At 35.8% G+C, this 23,426-nt stretch overlaps 1 protein-coding gene across 2 annotated transcripts in view; it reads right to left on the bottom strand.

The window, feature by feature from the left end:
* Positions 1 to 1,180: 1,180 nt before the first annotated feature.
* The window catches only part of FAM189A2 (family with sequence similarity 189 member A2), a 69,021-nt gene continuing 46,775 nt past the window's right edge, over positions 1,181 to 23,426 (bottom strand). For both annotated transcript variants that reach the window (XM_031943546.1, XM_031943551.1), the window contains 7 exons: positions 22,018 to 22,125; positions 21,762 to 21,895; positions 11,942 to 12,071; positions 11,080 to 11,158; positions 7,820 to 7,972; positions 5,248 to 5,537; positions 1,181 to 2,832 (listed from right to left, as the gene is read on the bottom strand). In XM_031943546.1, coding sequence (XP_031799406.1) covers positions 2,635 to 2,832; positions 5,248 to 5,537; positions 7,820 to 7,972; positions 11,080 to 11,158; positions 11,942 to 12,071; positions 21,762 to 21,895; positions 22,018 to 22,125 — 1,092 coding nt within the window. In that variant the 3' untranslated portion in view covers positions 1,181 to 2,634. The remainder of the gene's footprint in view (positions 2,833 to 5,247; positions 5,538 to 7,819; positions 7,973 to 11,079; positions 11,159 to 11,941; positions 12,072 to 21,761; positions 21,896 to 22,017; positions 22,126 to 23,426) is intronic.

Raw genomic sequence — 23,426 nt, 5'->3', positions numbered from 1 at the left:
CAGTTTCCTCTTCTGTAAAATGAGCTGGAAAAGGAAGCTGCCCCAGTATCCTTGCCAAGAAAATTCCAAATGGAGTCACAGTCATATATGACTGAAAATGACTGAACAACAAGATTATAGATTCAAAGCTAAAAGAAATTTTAGTGACCATTAAGTTCAACCTACCTGTAAGCTAACCAATGCAATACTATTATCCCATTTTACATGTGAGAGAACTGATACTCAGATAAGTTAATTACCCTAAAATTATACAGCCACAGTAAATGACTCAAACTTTGATTTTCTTACTCTAAGCTCAGAATTCTGAGGATTAGTTAAAATAAACAATGCCAGCTGAACTCAAAAACTGTAAGTAAAACTTGATTTTTTAAATTTGATATTTTCGCTATAGAAGCACATCTTTAATAATATTTTTCCCCAATTTCATATAAAAACAGTTTTAAACATTCATTTTAGAAAATTTTTGAATTCCAAATTCTCTCTCAATATAACATTTTAAAACATAAATCCACACAATAGAAGAAAACATGAATCCTCCCCTCTTTCTTAGATGCCATATACAAAGAATAACATGTCGGAATAAGAAGAACCTGCGAACTGGGTGGAACCATCTAAGTTTTAGTCCCTTCTCTTCCATGATGTAACTGTGTGATGTGTATGATGTTGGAGCATAACCTCTCTATTCCCCAACTTCTTCATCCATAAAATGACTAGAATTGGACTAGAATTGTTTCATTTAGAATCCTTGAACTGAAAAAAGAAATGGGGGGGGGTACTTTTTTCTTTTCTAGAAATTTTTCTGTTTTCTATTATTTAAAATATTTCTATTAAGAAAAAACAAAATAGAAAAAAGACAGAAAAGGAAAATTTTTAAAACATTGTCATGTTCCCACCAGAATATCAGAGGATTCTGAGTACATATAATAATAGAAAAGAATTATATTCATTATTGTACATCTTTACTTCCTTGCAGGTTATTCTTTTGTTCTCTGCTGTGTACTTTTAATTTTATTTTCCCCCCCTCTTTATTCCCTTAACTCCCCCAAGCAGGCTACAATTAAGCCAGTTAACAAGCATATATGTATGTTTATATATTTTTTTGTATAATTCACATCTACACCCCCCCATACACATACTATACACACACATATATACATATTTACATATATGTAAGCATGCATCTAAAACAATATTAATATGGCTGACATAATGTAGATTATTCTCTCTTGATTGAATCTTTAAGTTTGAGTTGGTCTGATCAATGATTACTAGCCCTATTTTGTTTTGATAACTTTCTCAATATAACTGTTTTCCTTTGTGCATCTTATTGTAATGCATCTTCTTTGTAGCATATTTTATGCATTTAAATATATTATTCTGAGAAGGCATCCATAGTTTTCATCAATCTGCCCAAGGAGTCTGTCTCTCTCTCTCTCTCTCTCTCTCTTATTTTCTCTATCACACCCCTTTTCCCTTCTCTCCCCCTCCCCCAGACCTGGTCCCTTCTAGCTCTGATATTTTACAATATCTACATCATTCTTTGAGTTCATTGGCAGAGAAACCTTCATGGTGAGTTAACTTCTATCAGTGCAGTCAATATCTTCCTCTGTAATTTATAATCTAAGACAGTGTCCTTGAGAAGGAAGAGGTTAAATGTCTTGCGTAGGATCACACAGTCAGTAGTTATGAGAGGTGGGATTTAAATGCAGATCTTCCTGGCTCCAAAGTCAGTTTTCCATTAACTACTTCATTCTCTAGTCCCTATCTATATCCTATGTTATTCCATTATATTCAGGAACGGGAGAAAGTCAACTCCAGAAAGACTTTGACTTTTTATAACTTTTTAAGACCTTATTCATGTATCAGTTTTGTATTCCCAGAGCATTAGTCCAATTCAATGGACAACAAACAGATCCAACAGACCTATACTAAATGTAGAAAGTGAATGATTTTATTCTTGATTCTAGAGTTACTGTCTCTAGTCTTGCAAGCATGAAGAAATGGAACCAGTGATTGCTCCTCCAAAATACTTTGCTAAAAACTTGTCACAAGTTCTTCCTGTTTGCTTTAAATAAGATGCTTTGAGAGTTGCCCTAAACATAGGCGTTAACATTTCAATAATGTCAGAACTATTTGATCATCCTGCTTATATGCCAACTCACATTCGCACTGAATGGCAAGAGGCTACTGGCAGCTATAAATAGCCTTCGAACAGATTATGTCCTTCTGCAGGACAGACATAGGGGCGGCTGAGGCATCACCACTCTCACATCTCATCCTCACCAAGGTCTGGAACATTCAAATATAATATGGAATGCCCAGAGAAGAGGAGATGAACTGAGCTCACAAATTATAATGATGAGTCAATAGATCTGAAATTATATACTCATCCCCTGAATGTCCTTGGTGATGAAATCAATAGTTGAGAAATAAACATTCCCTGTAGTGTAGATCCCAAATTGCTTAGGCAAAGACAAAGAACAAAAACCTCTCTCCTAGATCAACCTTAAACTATAAAACAGCATACACAGAGACATATGCTACATGAGATAAGGCTTTCCAGTCTTGATTTTTCATTCCCAGTTCACTGGCTTCTCAAAGGAGCTCTAACTACAAGGGACCCATGGGGCTAATTCAGAGCACAGTTTCTCTTACAACTCCAATAAGGCTGTGTGGCCTTTCTGGGTCTGTTCTTGGAACCCTTCTCTTTACTTTCTGACTTTCTGCTGAAACGAAAGTGCTCAGATCTCCACAACTCTCCAGATGAAGGAGCCCAGGGTATCTTCTACAGGGCAATATCCTCAATGTACTTGGCTGAGCAGGAGTCATTATCTTTGGAGGAAGAAAATAAGAAAAAGGAAACAATCAACTCAAGAAAGAGTTCTTATTTATTTAAAAGAGCTAGATTTGAAGTCCTACATATACATTCAAAACTTGGCTCTGTTATCTCCTACCTGTGTAACCTTGAAGAAGTTACTTAATCTCTGGTCCTTAATTCCCTCATCTGTAAAATGGGGGAGTTAGACTAAATGGCCTCTGAGAGCCCCTCCAGTTTTACTGTTATGATCCTATGAGCCTCACTGGTCCTCCATTTCCTCATTTAGAAAACGAGGGACCTGGAATAGATGATCTTTGAGGTTCCTTCTAGATCTAGAATGATGATCCCATGATTATATTTTTAAAAACATCTTCTTATTTGGGGGCTTCTTGATTTCTTTTATTTTTTGAGATGGAGGAAAGAAGATTTCTCTCACTCTGGAAACACTCTTCTTAGATAAGAAGGGAAGGAAAAAGAAAGGCTTGGCAGTGAACTTGGGACAAGAAGAGAGAGGACATTATTAGGGCATTAGATGGGGAAGGAAAATAAAGGACATATAAAGAAAGATGTTATGTGCTTCCAGAGAAAAAACTGATAAATAGATGTATAGAATAATTTTACATATATATATATATATATATATGTACATATACACACATGCATATAGTCATGTATATGTGTATATAAATATATATATATATATATGTATACACACACATATATAGATATGGGGAAGGAGAGAAGAGGGAGAAGGAGGGAAAAAAGAAATGTACATGACAACTTTGTTGTATATTAGGAGGGAATAGCAAGTTGTACATGGTAGATTTTCAGTTTCATATGCAATCTTTTTTTTATTGTACTATACTATGAAAACACTTTTTTTTTGTTTTGTGAATTGAAAATAAATTTGTTATACAAAAAAAAGGAAGGTGGATGGGCAAAACTATCTATCATGCAATATGGCCTAGGGCCCTGGTGCCATTAAGTGCCAAGTATATAGGCTTGTGTCTACTATAGAGCCAACTAGATTTAAGGCATCTTGGACTGGTCCATCCCAGGAATTCAACTTTGATGTAAAACGCAATTGAGTCATAAAAAACTTTGCATAGCAAAAATTTTACAAGTCCTTGGTGCCTCACTCCCAATAGGTATATATCTTTCTTTCTTTCTTTTTCTTTTTTTTTTTTTGATGAAGCAATTGAGATTAAGTGACTTGCCCAAGGTCACACAGCCAGGAAGTGTGAAGGGTCTAAAACAGATTTGAACTCAGGTTCTCCTGATTTCAGGACTGGTGCTCTATCTACTGCGCCATCCAGCTGCCCTAGGTATATATTTTTTCTAAGTTGAGTGGGCCCAGTTTGAGGAAGCTGTCTTGTACTTTCAAATTTTTTCTATAATTGTGAATAATCTATTAAAAAATCCTGCTATCCAACAGTTAATAACTATTTAAAGTGCCTACTATTTTCCAATCCTGTGGATATGAACAAAGGTAAAAAAATAATGGTCCCTTCTCACAATATAAAAGATGAGATAAATGGAAATAACTATGTACAAACAAGCTACAGAAAAGATAAAATGGAAATTATAACAGAGATACTAGAATTAAGAGTGGTCATGAAAGATTTCCTGTAGAATGTGGGGTTTTAGCTGGAATTTGAAGGACGTCTCTATTAGAATACATTCATTTCTCCTTTAGAAAAATAAAAACAAACTCTTTTTGAATACAAATTCCACCTATTTACCTTGTACATAATTTCATGAGAAGACAAACTGCTTTCCAGATTTCTGTCGATTCAAATAATGCCCATTTGTATCATTTTCAAGGGACTGAGAAAACATACTATTCAAGGACTAAATTCAGGAATCACAAAGGCATTCTTTCATTGTCTATATTCTCACATTGTATACTGGACCTTAGTATATGCTTCCTCAATATGTTACCCCAACTCCCAGGCATTGCCATCTAACTTGCCCTAGTCAGTCAGAAATCTTAAAGACCCCTTGACCTTTTTATTACTGAATCCTTAAAGACCACTACTGGGTCTTTCTATCCAATCCCCTTGCAAGTGAAGCCTTTTATACATGCTTATCACCCTTTAATAGAGAGTGCCATATTATTCTATTTGTATCTCCAGTGCTTAATTGCAAAGTAATATTTTTTTCATTTATCTTCTTTTATTTTCTCTACAAGCAGTCTCCTATCTTGTCCTCTTTGTATTTAATAGATTTGCTTTCCCACCATAGATGTTTGGTTGTGATATCTTTAAGCCAGGACAGTCTTCCTGGAAAGGAAGGGAAACTAACCCTTTGCTCCCTTGATAGGATGATTCTGAAATGAATGTTTTTTGAATAGCAAACTTTCATATTAACCCTATAAAGAAACAGTGAGGTCTCTGATTATTCACCCTACAGGTGCACAATAAAACTACCTGTTCAAGGAAACTGGCACTTGTGATGGCTTCCTCCATGTGTTCTTCATCAGACTTCAGGACAGACTTGATGTTCTCCACCAGTTCATGTATGTCTGGGGTCATAGTACAAGATGACTGCTCCAGGAACTTTGCCACCAGCAGCTTAGTGTCTGTATAAGATTTATAGTCTATCAAGGAGTGAGGTCGAGCTCGAACAGCTCTTGTTCGAAGGCCCTTTCTTAAATTCACTGGAGCCAGTTCAGGTCTCACTTCAGTCTGAGTTGCAGCTTCACAACTAAGTACAGGTCCTACAGATAAAGAGAAAAACTCCTTAGCATACTTCTGCCAATATCCCTAGAACATATGACCATCTGAAACCCTAGCCCAGGCCTCTAGCTCAGGATGGAAAATCACCTGGCAAAATACTGACATCCATACTAATTTTTTCTTTCATTTCACTGAAAGAGGAAAAGAAATCTACCACACAGAGTTTGTTTCAGGGATGTCTTTCAATCCAAGGATGTTCCCAAAGGTTTTAGTGTATTACAGAGTACAATTTTCAAGTTATGCCAAATGACAAAGAGCAACCAGGAGACAAAAGACAACATGGTCATATGTAATATTTTTCAAGTGATACTTGCAAGTGGATGGCAAATTGAGAGAACAAACAGAGGCAAACAGAGAGAAAGCATTTCTGTTCTGGTGGAAGAAGATGACACAACAGGGATTGGATGAAAATGTTGCTTAAATAAGTGTGGAGAAGACTAGAGAAACAAGGTCTATGAGAAGATGCTACTAGTACTCTTTGGCTGTATAGCTTTATCCTAAAATTCTCAAAGTTTTCTTTTCCTGTTTCTTTTCACCTATCCTTCCTTCATGTCTGTGAGGCAAAGAGAAAGCAAATCATTATTTCCATTTTGCAGAGAAATTCAAATCAAAAGAAACTAAGTAACTCATTGAGAGCTGTCTAGTCAATGGGGTACTTAATGAAAACCTCCAGATTTCCCAAATTTCCAACTTTGTGAAGTTATTTTAAAGATACGTAGAGAAACTCCAATGAACTAGACCCTAATGGGGTCAATAAGTCAAGAAGTATGTTGGGAAGAGAAGGGAGATACAATCATCTTTCTCTAATTATGAAAGAGTAACTAGCAGTCTTTAGCCTGCCCTGGATAGAGGAAGTCAGAGAGGCAGGAATGAAAACACTCAAGCTATGACACAAAGCAGAAGGGACAATGAGATTGTCCCAAAGGACGCAGAGACTGCCTAGAGCCTTTTGCAGAACATGGAGTTCTAAATAGAAGGAAAGAAGCTGTCCCCATCCCCACACCACTCCCTCCAGATGACATTCATCCATTCTCCCGGGAAAATTAACAGTCTTGATATGACACTTGCTAGAAATATTTTGCTAACAACACTTTAATGTGAGGTCCAGGGTTAGGCTCTATGCTCATTCACTTGAATATGCCCTGACCACCTTCTGCATTAGAAGATCCAAATAAATAAACATATGCTATCCATACTCCTGCCTGCTGACTTTTCAGCACTGCAGAAAATGAGGAAGGGTCCATCTTCTAAGACTATGCTGTAGAAAGAACTAAGTTCCAACTGAAACCAGCAGGTGGCCAGCTCAATTCCTCAACTTGCTAGAGTAAAGGTAGAGGAGACCCACGGTGAAGACAGGTCTTGGAATTCTTAGAGCCCAGACTGCTGAGGCCTGTTAGGGTTGCAGAGGTGATACACAGTCAGTCACGGGGAGGTAGGACAACCCCACTCTGTGGCAGCTGTAGAAACAAGAGGAGTTTTCTCTTAGATACATGGTCAGTCTATAACTATGGCAAACAATAGATAATGTTAGAGGAAATGGAGTAGAACTTACAAGAGCCTGAAAAAATAATTTGACCATCAGAAAAGTTGGGAAGTTTATGAAGTATTAGGAAGTTGTCTTGGAGAAGAGTTTTATATGAATACATTATGTATGTTATATATATAAATATATATCTCATTTTCTAGAATCATGCTCAAGGGTAAACATATTTATTTAAATAATACCGATAGACGGCAAAAACAGACATGGTTGTGTTTCTATCCATTTAAAATTAATTTTACTTGGTTGTGTTTATTTTAAGTGGGCTGATCTATTTACAGAATTTAAGCTCAACACAATAAAAATGAATATACTAGAAGAAAAATAATCAACAAGAGCAGATACACCCCCTTAGCTTATTCTTCCAAAGAAGACACTCTCCCAGCAGGATTAACAGTGTCCAGAAATCAGATATCAAATCTACCTTCTTCTATATATCACCTAGCAGAGTTACTGTACAGTGCTTAAGTAATAGTTTTGATCACAAAGGGAGAAAAAATGAACCTTGAAAGGATTTGATTATCTAAGTATGAGCAAATGCACTTCTCTAACATGTGCTGGTTTCCTATTTTTTTTTTTCTAGGACATAATTCAACTTCCAAGAGGATACCACCTAAAATTAGGGTCAGACCAAAGTCTGACTACATCATTTGTATTCAATTAGATTCTTTAATAAAATGATAAAAAAAATGTTTTGGTTAGAAATCAGCAAAATGACATCACCTCTGGCTGTCAAATGGTGGAGTACTGGGTCGCTTTTTGATCTTGCTCTCAAGGGCTGCAAAGCTTTCATGTTGGATGGAAGATGTGCTAGGTTTGAATCAGGGGTTGACAGAGCTAGGCTCTCTTCCCCAGGTGTATTAGGAATGTCTCCATCTGATTTGTTGAAAAAGAAACATAAATTAATTTTCATTAATATCACTTCACAATTCAAGTCAGCAACACCTGCAAAATTAACCCTATTTACCAGTGTGGGGCAACATCAAGCAAGCAAGCAAACATTTATTAAGGGTCTCCTATTATCATATTTGCTAGGGTCAATGCTAAGGATAAGGAAATTTCTATTTTCAAGTAATTTTCAGAAGGAAATATCATATAGACACATAAATATTCATAAGCAAATAAAAAATAATGGGGGAAGGAGAGTAGATAGGGAAGCCCTAGAGGAATCAAGAAAGACCTCATGGATAAGGTAATGTTTTAACTGGGATCTGAGAAGCAAAGGTAAAAAGGAAATATATTCCAGGCATGAAGGAGAAACTTTATGTAAAGAGATGGGGCTAAGAGATGGACTATTAGGTGTGAAGAGCATTGAGGTTTGGCTGGACTGTTCAGTACATGAAATGTAGCAATATATAATAAGCTTTTGGAAAGTTTGGCTACAGCCTACAGTTTTTTGTTTTGTTTTGTTTTCTGAGGTAATTGGAGTTAAGTGACTTGCCCAGGGTCACACAGTTAGGAAGTGGTTAAATGTCTGAAGTCACATTTGAATCTGGTCCTCCAGGACTTCAGGACTGGTACTCTATCAAACTAGTGACTGGTGTCACCTACCAAACCTTACAGTTTGGTTTTAAGAGTCAGAGAAGACTTTGATCCTAGAAATAATAGGGAGCCCTCTTTGTAGTGGCCAGAAACTGGAAACTGAGTGGATTCCCATCAATTGGAAAATGGCTGAATAAATTGTGGTATATGAATATTATGGAATATTATTGTTAGGTAAGAAATGACCAGCAGGATGAATACAGAGAGGCCTGGAGAGACTTACACGAACTCATGCTGAGTGAAATGAGCAGAGCCAGGAGATTAACAACAATACTATATGATGATCAATTCTGATGGACCTGGCCATCTGCAGCAATGAGATGAATCAAATCAGTTCCAATGGAGCAGTAATGAACTGAACCAACTACGCCCAGTGAAAGAACACTGGGAGATGACTAAGAACTATTACATTGAATTCCCAATCCCTATATTTTCACCTGCCTGCATTTTTAAAAAAATTTCCTTCATAGGCTAATTGTACAATATTTCAGAGTCTGATTCTTTTTGTACAGCAAAATAACGGTTTGGACATGTAAACTTATTTTGTATTTAATGTATACTTTAATATATTTAACACGTCATCCTACCATCTAGAGGAGGGGGTGGGGGGAAGGAGGGGAAAAATTGGAACAAAAGGTTTGGCAATTGTCAATGCTGTAAAATTACCCATATATATAACTTGTAAATAAAAAAGCTATGAAATAAAAAAAAAAGAAAGAAATAATAGGGAGCCATTGGAGTTTATTGAATAGAACATGATATGGTCAGACCCATGCTTTAGAAATTATTGTCATAGCTTAGCAAACTTTCTTTAAACAACAATTCTGAAAGGAACTCATGATTTTAAAACCAGAACAAATTGACCCACTTGAAAGTATTTTTAAAAACCAGTTATTAAAATCTTCCCAAATTCAGAATCCTGATATTAATATGACAAAATTCACAACTACTAGATAATTCTTGATATTTCATTTGAAGGAACACAACAAAATAGTACCTGAAATAATAACCTTTCACTTCTCAGGCTAGAAGCCAAAACACACACCAATAAGGAGGAAGTCTTTATATCTGCATAAGCCTGAGGGTTAATTATAAACTGATAAAATCCCAGCCATCCTAGTTAAAAAATAAGTGGCAGCTAAATGATCCATTAAAATTACCCTAGATTAGTTTGACTTTTTGTTGAAGAAAATAAAATGGAAAGCACTGTAGCCTTTCCCTGTGGTTTGAGAATGGAAAACAACATTAACAACAACATTATGGAATACAACTACATTGAGCAAACTTGACCTTTCTTCACCTTTCTACTCAAGATAGAAAATGAGCAAAAGAAAAGAAACCAGTTCCAAATGGCAATACTGAAAAATTACCATCATCTGAAATAGCTGTAGCCTGATCCATTATTCATTACCATCTGCAACATAGTCCTTGGTGGACAATTTTGGGGACTATTTAAAACCTCCTCAAAGAGGGCAAGCTTTAATAATGTACCCTTAACTTACAAGGATAAATGTAAATCAAACTCTGTATTCTTTGTACTACTGAAAAACAGAATTCACTTTAGAACATGATCCTGGCCCCAGTTTATAAATTATACAGAGTGACTTCATAGACTCTGCTGCAATGGAGAGGCTTCCAGAAAGATCCATCTTGTCTTTGGGGGGAGAAAAAGCACTACAACACAAAGAATGGGGGTAGAAGGAGAAGCTGAGCAATGCCAAAATTAAACCCTTAGTTTTGGAGAGGAGGTGTGTGTGTGTGTGTGTGTGTGTGTGTATATATATACATATACACACACACACACACACACACACACACACACACACACACACATATATTTTGCTGAGGCAACTGGAGTTAAGTGACTTGCCCAGAGTCATACAGCTAGGAAGTAGTATGTGTTTGAGGCCACATTTGAACTCAGGGTCCTATTAATTTCAAGGTTGGTACTCCATCCACTGCACCACCTAGCTGCTCCAAGTTAGTTTATTCTTGAAGCACATTATTCAAACTATAGCCATTGCCATACTCACTAATACATATACTGACAAAGAGATAACTCATTGATATAAAATCACAATGGATTTTACACAACTGTACTGTTTCTTTTAAAAATACACAACTCTTAGGGATAGCTAGTTGGTGCAATAGATAAAGCACCAACCCTGAAGTCAGGAGGACTTGAGTTCAAATCTGGCCTCAGACATTTAACACTTCCTGGCTGTGTGACTCTGGGTAAGTCACAACTCCAATTGCCTCAGCAAATAATAATAACAATAATACAGACTTGCATATTGATAAAAAAAAACAATTAAAAGAAATCTATGCTTTGATGGCTACAATGATATATTTCAATCATCTGAAATGACCAGCAATTTTCATTGGTTTGGCAAACAATCAGAGTAGAAGACTAATTTTTATTAAAGTAATGTCTTAGTTACCTTGAGACACCTGTGCACTGCCTGGGTCCAATGAGCCTGTCACAACTTCGGACACCTCTGGACTTTGGAATGAAGTCCCCTATCACACAAAACAGCATCGTTTGCTTTTGTTCAAAATCTAGTCTTTGTTTCAGCTTCTCTTTTTAAGGAGATAATAACAGAAAATGTTCTTGTTCTGCAATGTATATTATACTCAATTGTGTTCTGTAAAGGTTATCTTTTTTACTACTAGAAACTAAATTTTTACTCATCTGTACCAAAAAATATCTACAGTGGTTTTATCCTTAATAGTGAAACCTAGAAATAACCTAACAGCCAATACTTGGGGAATGTCTGAATAACTTATATCATTGGAAATGGGACTGTAAGTGTGGGAGATTTCGTATACTTTCAGAACTGGTTGATGTGTTGATTGATTTTGCTGAATTGCTTTTTTTTTTCTTCTTTAATTACAAAGGTAGATAATTCAAGAAAGGATAGAGAGGGGAAAAATCAAGATGATGGAGATAAGCCAGGAAGTTGCCTGAGCTCTCCCCAGTTTCCCTGGAAGAAAGGGTGGAGAGAAAGGATATAATCATTATGTTTTCCAAAGATAGAGCGGGAGACTATATAACAATAAATATGTAAAAAGACCTTGTAACTTGGGCTCAAATGTATAATAACATCCTTGGGAACTTTTTTTTTTTAAGATCAGAAGAAGACATTGAGCAAACATATTCTTTTTATTTAAAATATATTTTTTAGTTTAAGAATTTCTACATGATCTGTATCTCATTTTGTTTGTTTTTAGTAAGACTGTAACACAAATTATTTTTAATAGGATCTCAAATGTCCTTAATAAGAAAAATTATGATTATATTACCTGTTCCTGATTGATTTGGTTTACTACCGCTTCATAAGGAGGGGGTGGGTCCAGAGGACAGAAAATTTCTACACCTTTAATCCGCGCTCCATAGATGTGTGGAAGTGGAATAACATCAACGCCTACCATCCTAGGAAAAACATCTTGGCATCAGTCCATGTGTTCTATTCAATTTGTAAGCTTTTGATTGTTTGATTAATGATTGGTTGATTGAAAAGCACAATAATATAGGAGATAGTGCCTAGGACCTTCTGTCATTTAATAGGTTCATGGCCTTTAAAATACCACACTCTTATGAGTCTGTTTCTTCTACTGAAAAAGAGGGATCAGAATATTTGGCATTTTATCTAGCTCCTAAGTTGTTGTGAAGAAAGGAATTGTAAGGTATGACAAAGGTGAGTTTTAGGGGAATGGTTTGGACATGTAACTTAGTCCACATGGAAATTCCCACTACTTCTGCAAATCATCAACTTGTCTATAATATATAGTCTCAGGGGCACTAGGAGGTTAGGTTACATATTTGAAGTTACAGAGTTAGTATGAGTCAGAGGCAAGGTTTGAATCAAAGCCCTTCTAACCCCAACATCAGCTGTCCCATAGAGGGTGACCATCACACCATCCTTCCTCTCAAGTTATTACTATTACTGTTTGGTAAAATAAATACTAAACAAGAGTATGAAGAAGATTATTTAAACCCTACAGCACCACACTTCCCCAGCACACAAAAATTGGGGTCAAAGAATATAAACAAAAAGTTCTCATAAGAATTGTAAACTATTAAACAGCCATGAAAGGCTGCTCCAAATAACTAACAGTAAGGTAAGTATAAATCAAAACACTCATACCTAATATTAGAAAAGAAACACAGGAAAGACAGAACACAGAAAAGCCCTACATTATTAAGGGAGATATGAATCGGTCCAATCGTTCTGGAACTCAATGTGGAATTATGCTAACAAAGTGAATAAAATGTCTATATCCATTGATTGACCCATATATTCCACTGTTAGGCATATACACTATGGAGGTCAAAGAAAGTTGTCATAGACAACAAAATATTTTTAAAGCAATCCTTTTTGTGATAGCAAAAAACTAAAAATAAAATGCCTGCTAGTTTGGAAATGGTTGAACAAATTGTAGTACATGAATGTAGTAGAATACTGCTGGTCAATAAAAAATGATAAACATGAAAAATTATAAGAAACAAGGGAAGCTATAGATGAACTGAGGCAGACTGAAATAAGTAGAAACAGGAAAACAATGTACACAATGACCTATGACATTGTGTTCATGTAAATTTATAGAATAATAAAATGAAATTGAATAATATATAATTATAATGACCAAGTTTTGACCCAGAGAAGAACTGGATCCATTACTTTAAATAAGTCATTTGATGCCTCTTGGCCTCTGTTTCCTCATCCAAAAAACGTCTAAAAATGTTGTCTGTCAAGATCAAATAAGATAATGTATATACAGCACTTTACAAATCTTAAAACATTAGTTATATATATATATATATATATATATATTTAGAGCTATTATTGTAATTATTTCATTAATGATTCTTTTTTCTTTCCCTTTTTTTGCAAAGGATGGGAGAGGACCATGGTAGAATATTGCTATATTGTTGGTTAGTTTTGCTAAACTGTTATTTTTTTAGGGTTTTTTTAAATCTTTGTTACCATGAATAATATGGAACTAGGTTTTAAATGATTGCACATATATAACCTATATCAAATTTCTTATGTATATTATCTATTATTTCTTATCTATATCAATTTTTTTATTTTAGGGAGAGAGGAGTAGAGAGAAAAAATTTAAAACTAAAAATTTTATTTTAAAAATTGCTATCCAGAATGGTGGATCCATTCACATTATGGATTCTGAGACAAAAGGAGCCCAATAAAAAGAAACATTATCAAGTGACAATTCCTTTCCAAAGCACAGTTAACAAAATGGAGACAGACTAGGAGGAATTCAATTATGTTACTACATACAGTGATTAATACATATGTAGAGAAATCACTATGTGATTTTCTCAGAGGGTCCAATAAATTTATATCATGTGATAGGCTAATGCTGGAGGAAATAAGAACTACAGTTTTTCTCTCTCTCATGTGCTTGTCATGCGAAATTCAATAGAGTTGATTTATGGAACAACTTCATATTTTTCAAAAGAAATATCCCTCCAGACAAATTACAGTTTTAAGTAAATCATTTTCAAAAATTCTAATTTTGGCCTGAAGAAAAAGCTAGAGGAATTGTGGTAATAGAAATGGAATCTGAGAACCTTGACTATGTTACTGCCTATTTGTGTGACTTTCAATAAGTCATTTAATGTCTCTTGGCCTCTGTTTCCTCATCCAAAAAAGTCTCAAAAAGTTATTTGTCAAGATCAAATAAGATAATTTATATAGAGCACTTTATAAACCTTAAAACACTAGTTAAATATATGCTTTTCTAGAGCTATTATTTAATTATTTCATTAATGATTCTTTGGCTCTTTCCTATAACTGTTCCTTCTCAAGAGTTAGTGGGTGCTCTACCCCCATGAAGAGTTCAAAATTGAATGCAAATATATGCAGATGAAGAAATTAAGCTTGAAATAGAGATAGACATATTATAAGACTTTCTTACAAAGATAATGAAAATAATTTATTCCAAACTTAAGTTTTACAAAATATTTTGCAAACATTATCTTGCTTTATCTTCATAACAACTCTAGGGAGAAGATGTGAAGACTGTCTCATTTTACAAATGAGGGAACTGAGACAGGTCAAAGTTTAGTGGCTTGTCCAGAATCTTAAGCATCCAAGGCTGGATTTGAACTCAAGTCTTCCTGTCTAGCATACTATTTACTGGGTCATCTCTGGCTTGCAGAGAACTTTTTAAAGAGTGGCTTTCATACTTGCATGAACTAATGCTAAGTGAAATCCCAGGAGATCATTATACAGGGCAATAGCAATATTATACAATAATTAATTCTATCAGAATTGGCTCTCTTCAATAATGAGATGATTCAAACCACTTGCAATGGTCTTGTGATCAAAAGAGCCATCGACACCCAGAGAGAGGACTGTGGGAACTGAGTGTGGTTCACAACATAGCATTCTCACTCTTTTTATTGTTGTTTGCTTGCATTTTATTTTCTTCATCATTTTCTTTTCTGGTTTGGTTTGATTTTTCTTGTGTGGCAAGATAATTATATAAATATGTGTGCATATATTGTATTTAACATATATTTCTACCATGTTTAACATATATTGGACTACTTGCCATCTAGGGGAGAGGGATGGGAGAAGGGAGGGGAAACTGGAACACAAGATTTTGCAAGGGCTAATGTTGCAGAATTATCTGCATATGTTTTGAAAAATAAAAAGTTTTAATAAAAAAAGAGTATCTTTGATGACATAAATTTTTTGATAATTTTTGGAGAGAATTTTAGGAAAAAACCCATTACTCTCACAGAGTATACTAAATGTCAGTTCATAAACACAGCTTCATTTTTTAAAAAGAGGTGCTTTTCATTTACTTGAACTTGAGGAAAGGGAGTATCAAAGAATGGCAGTGTCTCTTTCCCCATCCTTTAAAAATGATAAGGAATTCTAGACATTAAATTCTAGAATTAAAACAACTACTGTGGAGATGGTTTAACCACAAGCTAGTTAAATCTGGCTTTAACTATGCAATGATTAGTTTTAGAAAATTGTTGATTGAGAGGTAGGTATGAGGTTAGTAGGGAAAAATTTTTTTATAAAATGTGAAAATAAGTTATCTTTTATGAATCAAGGTCAACTGTCAACTAGCCATACTATTGATAATAACTATTGATAACCTTAATTTATACAGTCCTTAAATGTTTACAAAGTGCTTTCTTCTCAATGTACTGTGAAATAAGAAATTGAAGTATTATTATATATATATTATATATAAATTTTACAGATGAAGAAAACAAGGCTCAAAAATTGTCACACAGCTATCAAGTACTGAAGCTGGGATGAAAACCCAGCACTCTTTCTACAACACAGTGTTATAAAGTATTAAGCTGCTATTGTTGCTCAGTCATTTCAGTCTTGTTCGACTCTCTGTGATACCATTTGGAGTTTTCTTGATAAAGATGCTGAAGTAGTTTGCCATCTCCTTCTCCAGCTCATTTTATAGATGAGGAACTGAGGCAAGTAGGATTAAGTGATTTATTTAGAGTCACACAACATTGAGTGTCTGAGGCCAGATTTGAACTTAGGAAAATAAGTTTTCTAGAATCCAAGGCTAGTATTTCTATCCATTGTACCACCCAAGTTTGTTAGGCACTTTTCTTATTATAACCTTTGAAATGAGTTGTGTAAATATCATCATTCCCATTTTACAAATAAAGAAACTGAGATTCAGGTTATATAAGTTGTTTTGATTCATATAACTACAGTTTCACATCTTTTGATTCCAAGCCTACTGTTCTTTTCCATAAATCACAATGCATTCATTGCTTGCTGAACAAAGAAGAAATGATAGGTTGTAAGAAACAGAAAATGCCACCACATTTATATCTAGCTTTGATATGCTTTCGGAGAAACATGCACTAAATCCTCTTTGATCATCTGTACTCCTAATAATGACTCTGTTTTGGTTTGTCCCTACCTACTGCTAGCAACAGAGGACATGAATTAATGCACTTAATTGACAAAATGTTTCATTTATTTGAGATTTGACTGAAGTTCGATTGTTTTTGTTTTTGAGGATCACATGATCCCTTAAGAGGAGGACCTTTTCAGTGAGAAACAAGCACATGACAAGGTATCCTTACTAAATCATTTTCTCTCTAAACATAGGGAAATGATTATTATGTAAGATTTAATATAATAGGTTATAAGCATATTAACCTAACATTTTTCTTTGTCAAATAATCAAGTTGAATTTAAGTTCCCTGAGATCAGGGTTTGTCCTGTTCATGAGTGCCTGAAGACTTAGCATAATGCCATGGACATAGTAACATCTTAATAAATTTTTGGTGAACTTAAGTGCTGTTTATTTAGTAAATACAAATCTGGAAAAATAAACACAACCAATACTTTTCAGTAGGAAACAAGATTATCGTTGGAACTTTTTAAACTAGACCTAAACCTGAAAGGGACTTTAGAGGATATTTAGTTCAATGCCCTAAGAATGCAAGGTGCAGAGAAGGTAGGTGACACAGCATCAATAAAGATGATTCTGGTGATGTCACCTTTAGCCAATTTGAAAACATCTTAGGGAACATATGTGATGAAAAATTTCATAGGTAGATGGTATAGTAGATAGGGTATCAGCCCTGGAGTCTGGACAACCTGAGTTCAAATCCAGCCTCAGACATTTAACACTTCCTAATAACTGTGTGACCCCTGGACAAGTTACTTAACCTCAGTACCTCACAAAAGTACTGTGTGTTCCAAAAGTTTCAGTGTAGCTTGAAGCTTTAACAATTTCAAACTATATTAAGAGGGACACCTGTACTAACATGTATTTTGTGCATTTCCTTCCATTTCCCTCTCATCTTTATCTTAACTGCATTGGTATCTTTTGTTTTACATTTCTAAATACATTCATCCTCCTTTTCCTATCAACAAGCCATCCTGTACAATAAAGATTTTTTTTTTTTTTTTTTTTTTTTTTTTTTGCTGAGGCAATTGGGGTTAAGTGACTTGCCCAGGATCACACAGCTAGAAAGTAAGTGTCTGAGGTCAAATTTGAACTCAGGATCTATCTACTATGTCACCTAGCTGCCCCCATAACAAAGATTTTAAAAGAAATAAAAAACACCAGCAAAACATCACCCTACTTGACATTACATGCATTATTTTACCCGCATAGTCCCCTATGTCTGCCAAGGAGGGTGGAAGGTGCATTTTCTCAATGCTTCTCAGGATATCTTGATCTTGGCATGTGTTTTCTGCCTGGCAGTACTTCCTCACAACCGTGTTCTATTTTCAAATACCCTAGCAATGTTTTGAATGATAGATAGGAACACTTGAGGATAAGCTCAGTTTTATTTGCTCTAGCTCACATCTGATTGAGTGTGATCTTAGATTTCAGAAGGAGAGTCCAAAAGTCCAATATGATCTTCCAAAAGGGAGTAAACAGTCTGACAAGAGCTCTATTCAAGAAGCAAGAAAGGAAAGAGAGAAGAAAGAAAAAGAAGGGTCAGGTCAAATCTAAATGACACTCTGCTAGACATGGATCTTAATCCCAAATGAGTCACTTTCCTCTCTCTGCTACAGAGGGAAATTAAATCTGCCTGTTGCTTTTTTCCTTCTGTGCTCACTGTACCATTAATATAAAAACAACAAACCACCTAACTAGATGTCACTTCACAAAAGACTACCAAAGCAATGTTTACTGAATACAGCCACAAATCATGAAATAACACACATGACTTTTTCTGCATGCTGGTATGATCTTTTGGTTCGAAGAGATTCAGGGGTTATTTATAATTGTCTAACTATTCAGTAAACAGGAAGAAAGTGAATTTTATTATCATTTCAACAAGATACTTATTGATTTATTGATGCCTATTGTATGCAGCAGCATCTGTATACTAAGCATCATACTAGTTGCTGGGAGAGAGGGGTCCTCAAATTTTTTAAATAGGGGGCCAGTTCACTGTCTCTCAGACTGTTGGAGGGCCGGACTATAGTAAAAACAAAAACTTTGTTTTGTGGGCCTTTAAATAAACAAACTTCCTAGCCTTGAGTGAGGGGGATAATCGTCCTCAGCTGCCGCATCAGGCCCACGGGCCATAGTTTGAGGACCCCTGCATGTTGTCCTTTGAAACACAAGGTTTGTAAGGGCCAATGTTTGCATATATTTTGAAAACAAAAAGCTATTATTTCAAAAACGAAAAGCTGTAGTCCCTGTACTCGTGGAATTTACAATTTAAATGAGAGAAAAGGTGGGGGCATCTTTCACATATTCTTTTCAGTACAAAATAGTATAATAGCATAAATTTAGCTGGGAGATGGAGGTGAGACAAAGTACTTCATAAGGTCCAAGGGAAAAAGGTCATTACTTGCATGGACTGAGGTAAAAAAGGAAAAGTTTACTTGCATTTGAATTGGGCTTTAAATGATGGGCAGGTATTGAAGAGGTGGCACAATGGATAGCACTCTGAGTCTGGAATCAGAAAGACTTGAGTTCAAATCCAACTTCAAACATTTAGTAAACTTAGTGTGATGCAAAGCAAGTCATTTTATCCTAAATGCCTCAGTTTCTTCAACTGTAAAAGGATCTAGAGAAGGAAATGACAAAGCACTCTAACTTCATCACAAAAATCCCAAATGGTGTCTTGGAGTCAGATACAACTGAACAACAAATATTTAAGAAGACTTGCGTTCAAATCCTACCTCTGACACATAAAAAGCGTATGGCTAGCCTGAACAAAATACTTGGCTTCTCTTCCTCTTCAAAGTGCTCCCAGCATTTTAATTGTCAGTTGCCAATCTGCCCCTAAGGCTGGATGGAGCTTCTATACCAGGGAGTTCCCCACTGATAAAATCACAAATCCAAAATTGAAAAAAGGACACTGGAGCAGGCAAAGGAGATAGGGAGGAAGAAAAGTGGAGCATCCCAAGTATATAGCTGTAGAGCCCATTAAAGCCCTCTCTTTGCCATTCTTGGAGCAGCCAATACATTTAGTCTTTCCTAGACTTCTTACCATTCATCAGGATGCTATGTGAATAAGACCCCTTCCTTGTTGAGCAGCTGGTTTTATTTTTGGCTTGTTTCACAGGATAAAGTAAGTCCTCCTTCTCCTTCTTCCCTAGTTACACACTGACACAGCTGATCACTGAGGGCCTAAGATTGATGGTGGACCAGGATGCCAGTTTTCCATGAGGAGTAGAATGTCAAGGACATTCTTGTCCTTGTCCTCTTGTCAAGTACAAGAGGACAAGAAATACACAGAGTATCTAAGGTGGATATCTAGTTTAAAATACATTTCATACTCAAAAAACAATTGCCCAAAGTAAGGAAAGAGAGAATCATAACTAGCAATTTTTGCTCCTTAGGCAAACTAGGTAGGTAGGGTGAAGGCTCACCTGAGTTCTTCTGGGACAACCAGCCATGTGGGGATATAAAAAGGGAAATATAGCAGTGATAGAGCTGGGATAAAAGTTGCCAGGAGGAGAAATTTTTTTTCTGGATGGTGCAAATGATATGTTCTAAATTTTCTACTCTGAGGCAAAGCTCCCACCTTAGTCATGGTTTTAAGAATAAGCAAATTCTCTAGATTCCTTAGGCCTGAAGGTCAGATTTGGAGACATACACCACCCAGCCCCACACACCTAACACTAATGCCAAAAACAATTTTCTACATCTGTTGTAGTTATTAAAACAATTTAAATCTTAGCCCTCCATAGTCTAAAAGTATAAAACTGGTTGTTCAGCATGTACCTAGGTGAATTCAGGGATTCTTTAAGAACTGAAACAAGCTACTGTGGTTTATAGGCATAGTGAATGGTTTGGTTAATTTTTTTAAGTCCTGTCAAAAACAAAAAAAGAAAAGAAAAAAAAGTCAAGAGTCTCTTGGAAACCAACTCCATTTTTGCCTCAGAAGGAATATCAGACTAGATCTTGGTTCTATTAAACAGCAACTTCTAGGCTTTGTGAAAGAGCATCACAATTTGTGTTGTAACATGGTTAAAAGACATCTGTCAGGAAACTGCAATCAAGAAAAGGCTATTTTTTCTTTTTAAAATTTGAAAACTTAGTAGCCTCACTGAGCTGAAGAAGATATTTGTGGTTTCTGATGGTTGTAAAAACACTGGTTGCAGGCATCTTAATTAAGAGTTCTAATAGAGCAACCAAACTCTTACTCACAAAAAGACAGCTTTTCTCTCACATGGCACCAGGTTTTTTCTCTTATTGCACAGTGGGATGTTGCATAATTATATGCTCAGATCAAAATGGGAGTGTTGTTATTACCTTTCCTCTGATTTATTGGCTGGGCTGAGGCAGGTGCATGTAAGGGGGGAGGGGGGAGAAGCAAATTTAAACTCCATACCTATAACTTTCTTTTGGGACTTAATTCAGAGATAGGGTGGGTTTTTTTGGCCCAGTCTTCTGATTTAATTGATATGGGAAATTTCTGGTGAGGAAACTTCTTCTGCCAATGTGAATTACTACACTACAAGTTATGATCTTTGAGAGTTATCAAATGTATCACATAGCCAGAATGTATCAGAGGCAAGGTGAACCTAAGTCATCTGTTAGGATTCTTACAAGGTGCTAAGTAAGTGGAATTGAGGAAATAGTGGTTAAATCTAGTTTAGCATTGATTTAATCCTACAACAAATAATGGTTTACTAGTGATATAATGATTGGTGTATACTCAGTGTACAGCATATAAGCAAGAAGCTCTCAGGGCCAGACACACAAGCTCGTGGAGGAAGAGGCAGATTCATTCCATCTTCCACCTTTGTGCTGACTGGAGGCTTAAGCTGGCAGAGGCAAAGGACTAGTGGCAGGAGCTCTTGGAACCAAGGAGAGAGATAGGCCTCTAAGAAAGCTAACCAGGCCCAAAGAAGGAAACAATACTTGGAAAGATACGATAAAGGATTTGGACTTTAACTCCCAGCTGCATTTGGGGGGATTACTGAACTGAAACGAAGGCTGCTCCCAGAAGCCCCCCAAGAAACCTCCTCCCAGAAAATATTATATTTTAGAGAAGAATATTACAGTCATTCTAACTCCTAGACTATTCATTATATCATATATTATATATTTTTTTCCTTTTTAGTTGGGTTAATAATATTCCAAAAATAAAACTGCAAGGAATTTAGGGAGGTACCTGCGATTCATACGAGGTGTGCAGGAATAAAATGTAGCAAAATATGAGGGAGGTGGCACAGGTGGTATGAAATCTTCCAGGTCTGCAATGCGTCCATGTCCTTCTATTTCTTCTGTGGAAATCTGAGATTCGTCCTAATCAAAGAACACTTTGATTAGCCAACAGCCTTTGGCACCAGAGAGACACTAAGCATAGCAGTGAATTATGCCAAGGAAGCCTGTGTATGAATTGCCAACAGCGCCTTGTGCTCACTTACTATGCAGGGTCTTCGGGTGGCAAATATTTGTAGATAACGCAGAGCAGCTGCCACCAAGCACACTGTAGTAGTCAGGGCATTCAGGGCACACAGTGCAAAGAGGACTTTCTAAAGTGGGAGAGAAAAATGAAACTACCAGAAAGTTGAGGTTCAGAAATTAAATGTACTGGAAGCACATGTTACTACACCAACTTTAAAGAACAATTAAAGTAAAACAAATGATTCCTTTAAAAAAATTTCTTTTCCTTGTCTTTCGAAATTGTTTTTTTGAAAAGTTTGGGAATTCATGGGTTGTATAAATGTCACAAAAGTTTCTAGTCTAAGAAAGATCTAGTCCTAAGTGTAGATCTTTATCTTATTACAAATATCAAATTGGTGTCCCAAGGGAAATTCCAGGCAGAAAAACAGCTTGTGACAATTTTTTTTTTTTTAACCTAATGCTGCTGTAACCATATTATCTGGATTCCTTCTATACCTCCCATCCTGAGAGTATTCTATTTGATTTGCAGACTTTACTTCTATTTCATTAGCCTCTGCATGGGATGTCTAAAGTGAAACTTCTGGCAACCAAGTAAGCAGGACTGCGGAAAAATATGTTCTCTTCTGCACAAGTATCTTAAAATAGTAGCTAAGGGAACTCCAAATATTTCTGTTTCCATAACCCTAATTCCTAAAGCTAGTATTTTTCTCTAGAGATTGAGGAACCAGAGAAAAGGCTATTTCTTAATTCTACAAAATTCTAGCTAATAGAAAGCCTCATAAAACTTCCAAGTTCCTTTCCTCCAAGTGGACCTTTTCTTACACAAATAAATATAACTTGAAGGAGAAGAAGAAGCAATTAAGGGAAAGAGGAATGAGGGGAGAAGAAAAGAGGAAGGAAAGAGGAGAGAGAAAGGGAAGAGAAAAAGAGCAAAGGAAGGAAGAAAAACAGAAAGAAGTCAAAGATGAAAAGGGGAAACAAAGGAAGAAAAAAGAAAAGAGGGAAAGGAAGGAGAAAAGGGAAATAGAAGAAGGAGGAAAGCAAGAAGTTGTTGAGAACTTGCTGTATTGAAACCACTACCTAAGGTAGAGATGGAAGAAATTGATGACATGTTTATCATTTGATGCCATTATTAATGTCCTTTCAGAAGATAGTTGTTGTTGTTCAGTTGCATCCAATTCTTTGTGACCCTCTGACAATACTGTCCATAGGATTTTGTTGGCAAAAATACTGTAGTGTTTTGCCATTTCCTTCTCCAGTGGATTAAAACAAGCAGAAGTTAATTGATTTGTTTAAGGTAGCACAGCTAGTATCCGAGGCCAGATTTGAATTCAGTTCTTCCTGATTCCACAGAGAATAGCTTTTGGTAATTTCATTAAGCTGTTTTATACTTCTACTGCTTTATAGCCTCAAGTACAAGGACTATAAT

This window comes from Sarcophilus harrisii, chromosome 1 (genome assembly GCF_902635505.1).
Source record: "Sarcophilus harrisii chromosome 1, mSarHar1.11, whole genome shotgun sequence".
NCBI classification, from domain to species: Eukaryota; Metazoa; Chordata; class Mammalia; order Dasyuromorphia; family Dasyuridae; genus Sarcophilus; species Sarcophilus harrisii.
This window is presented reverse-complemented; position numbering and strand designations above follow the sequence as displayed.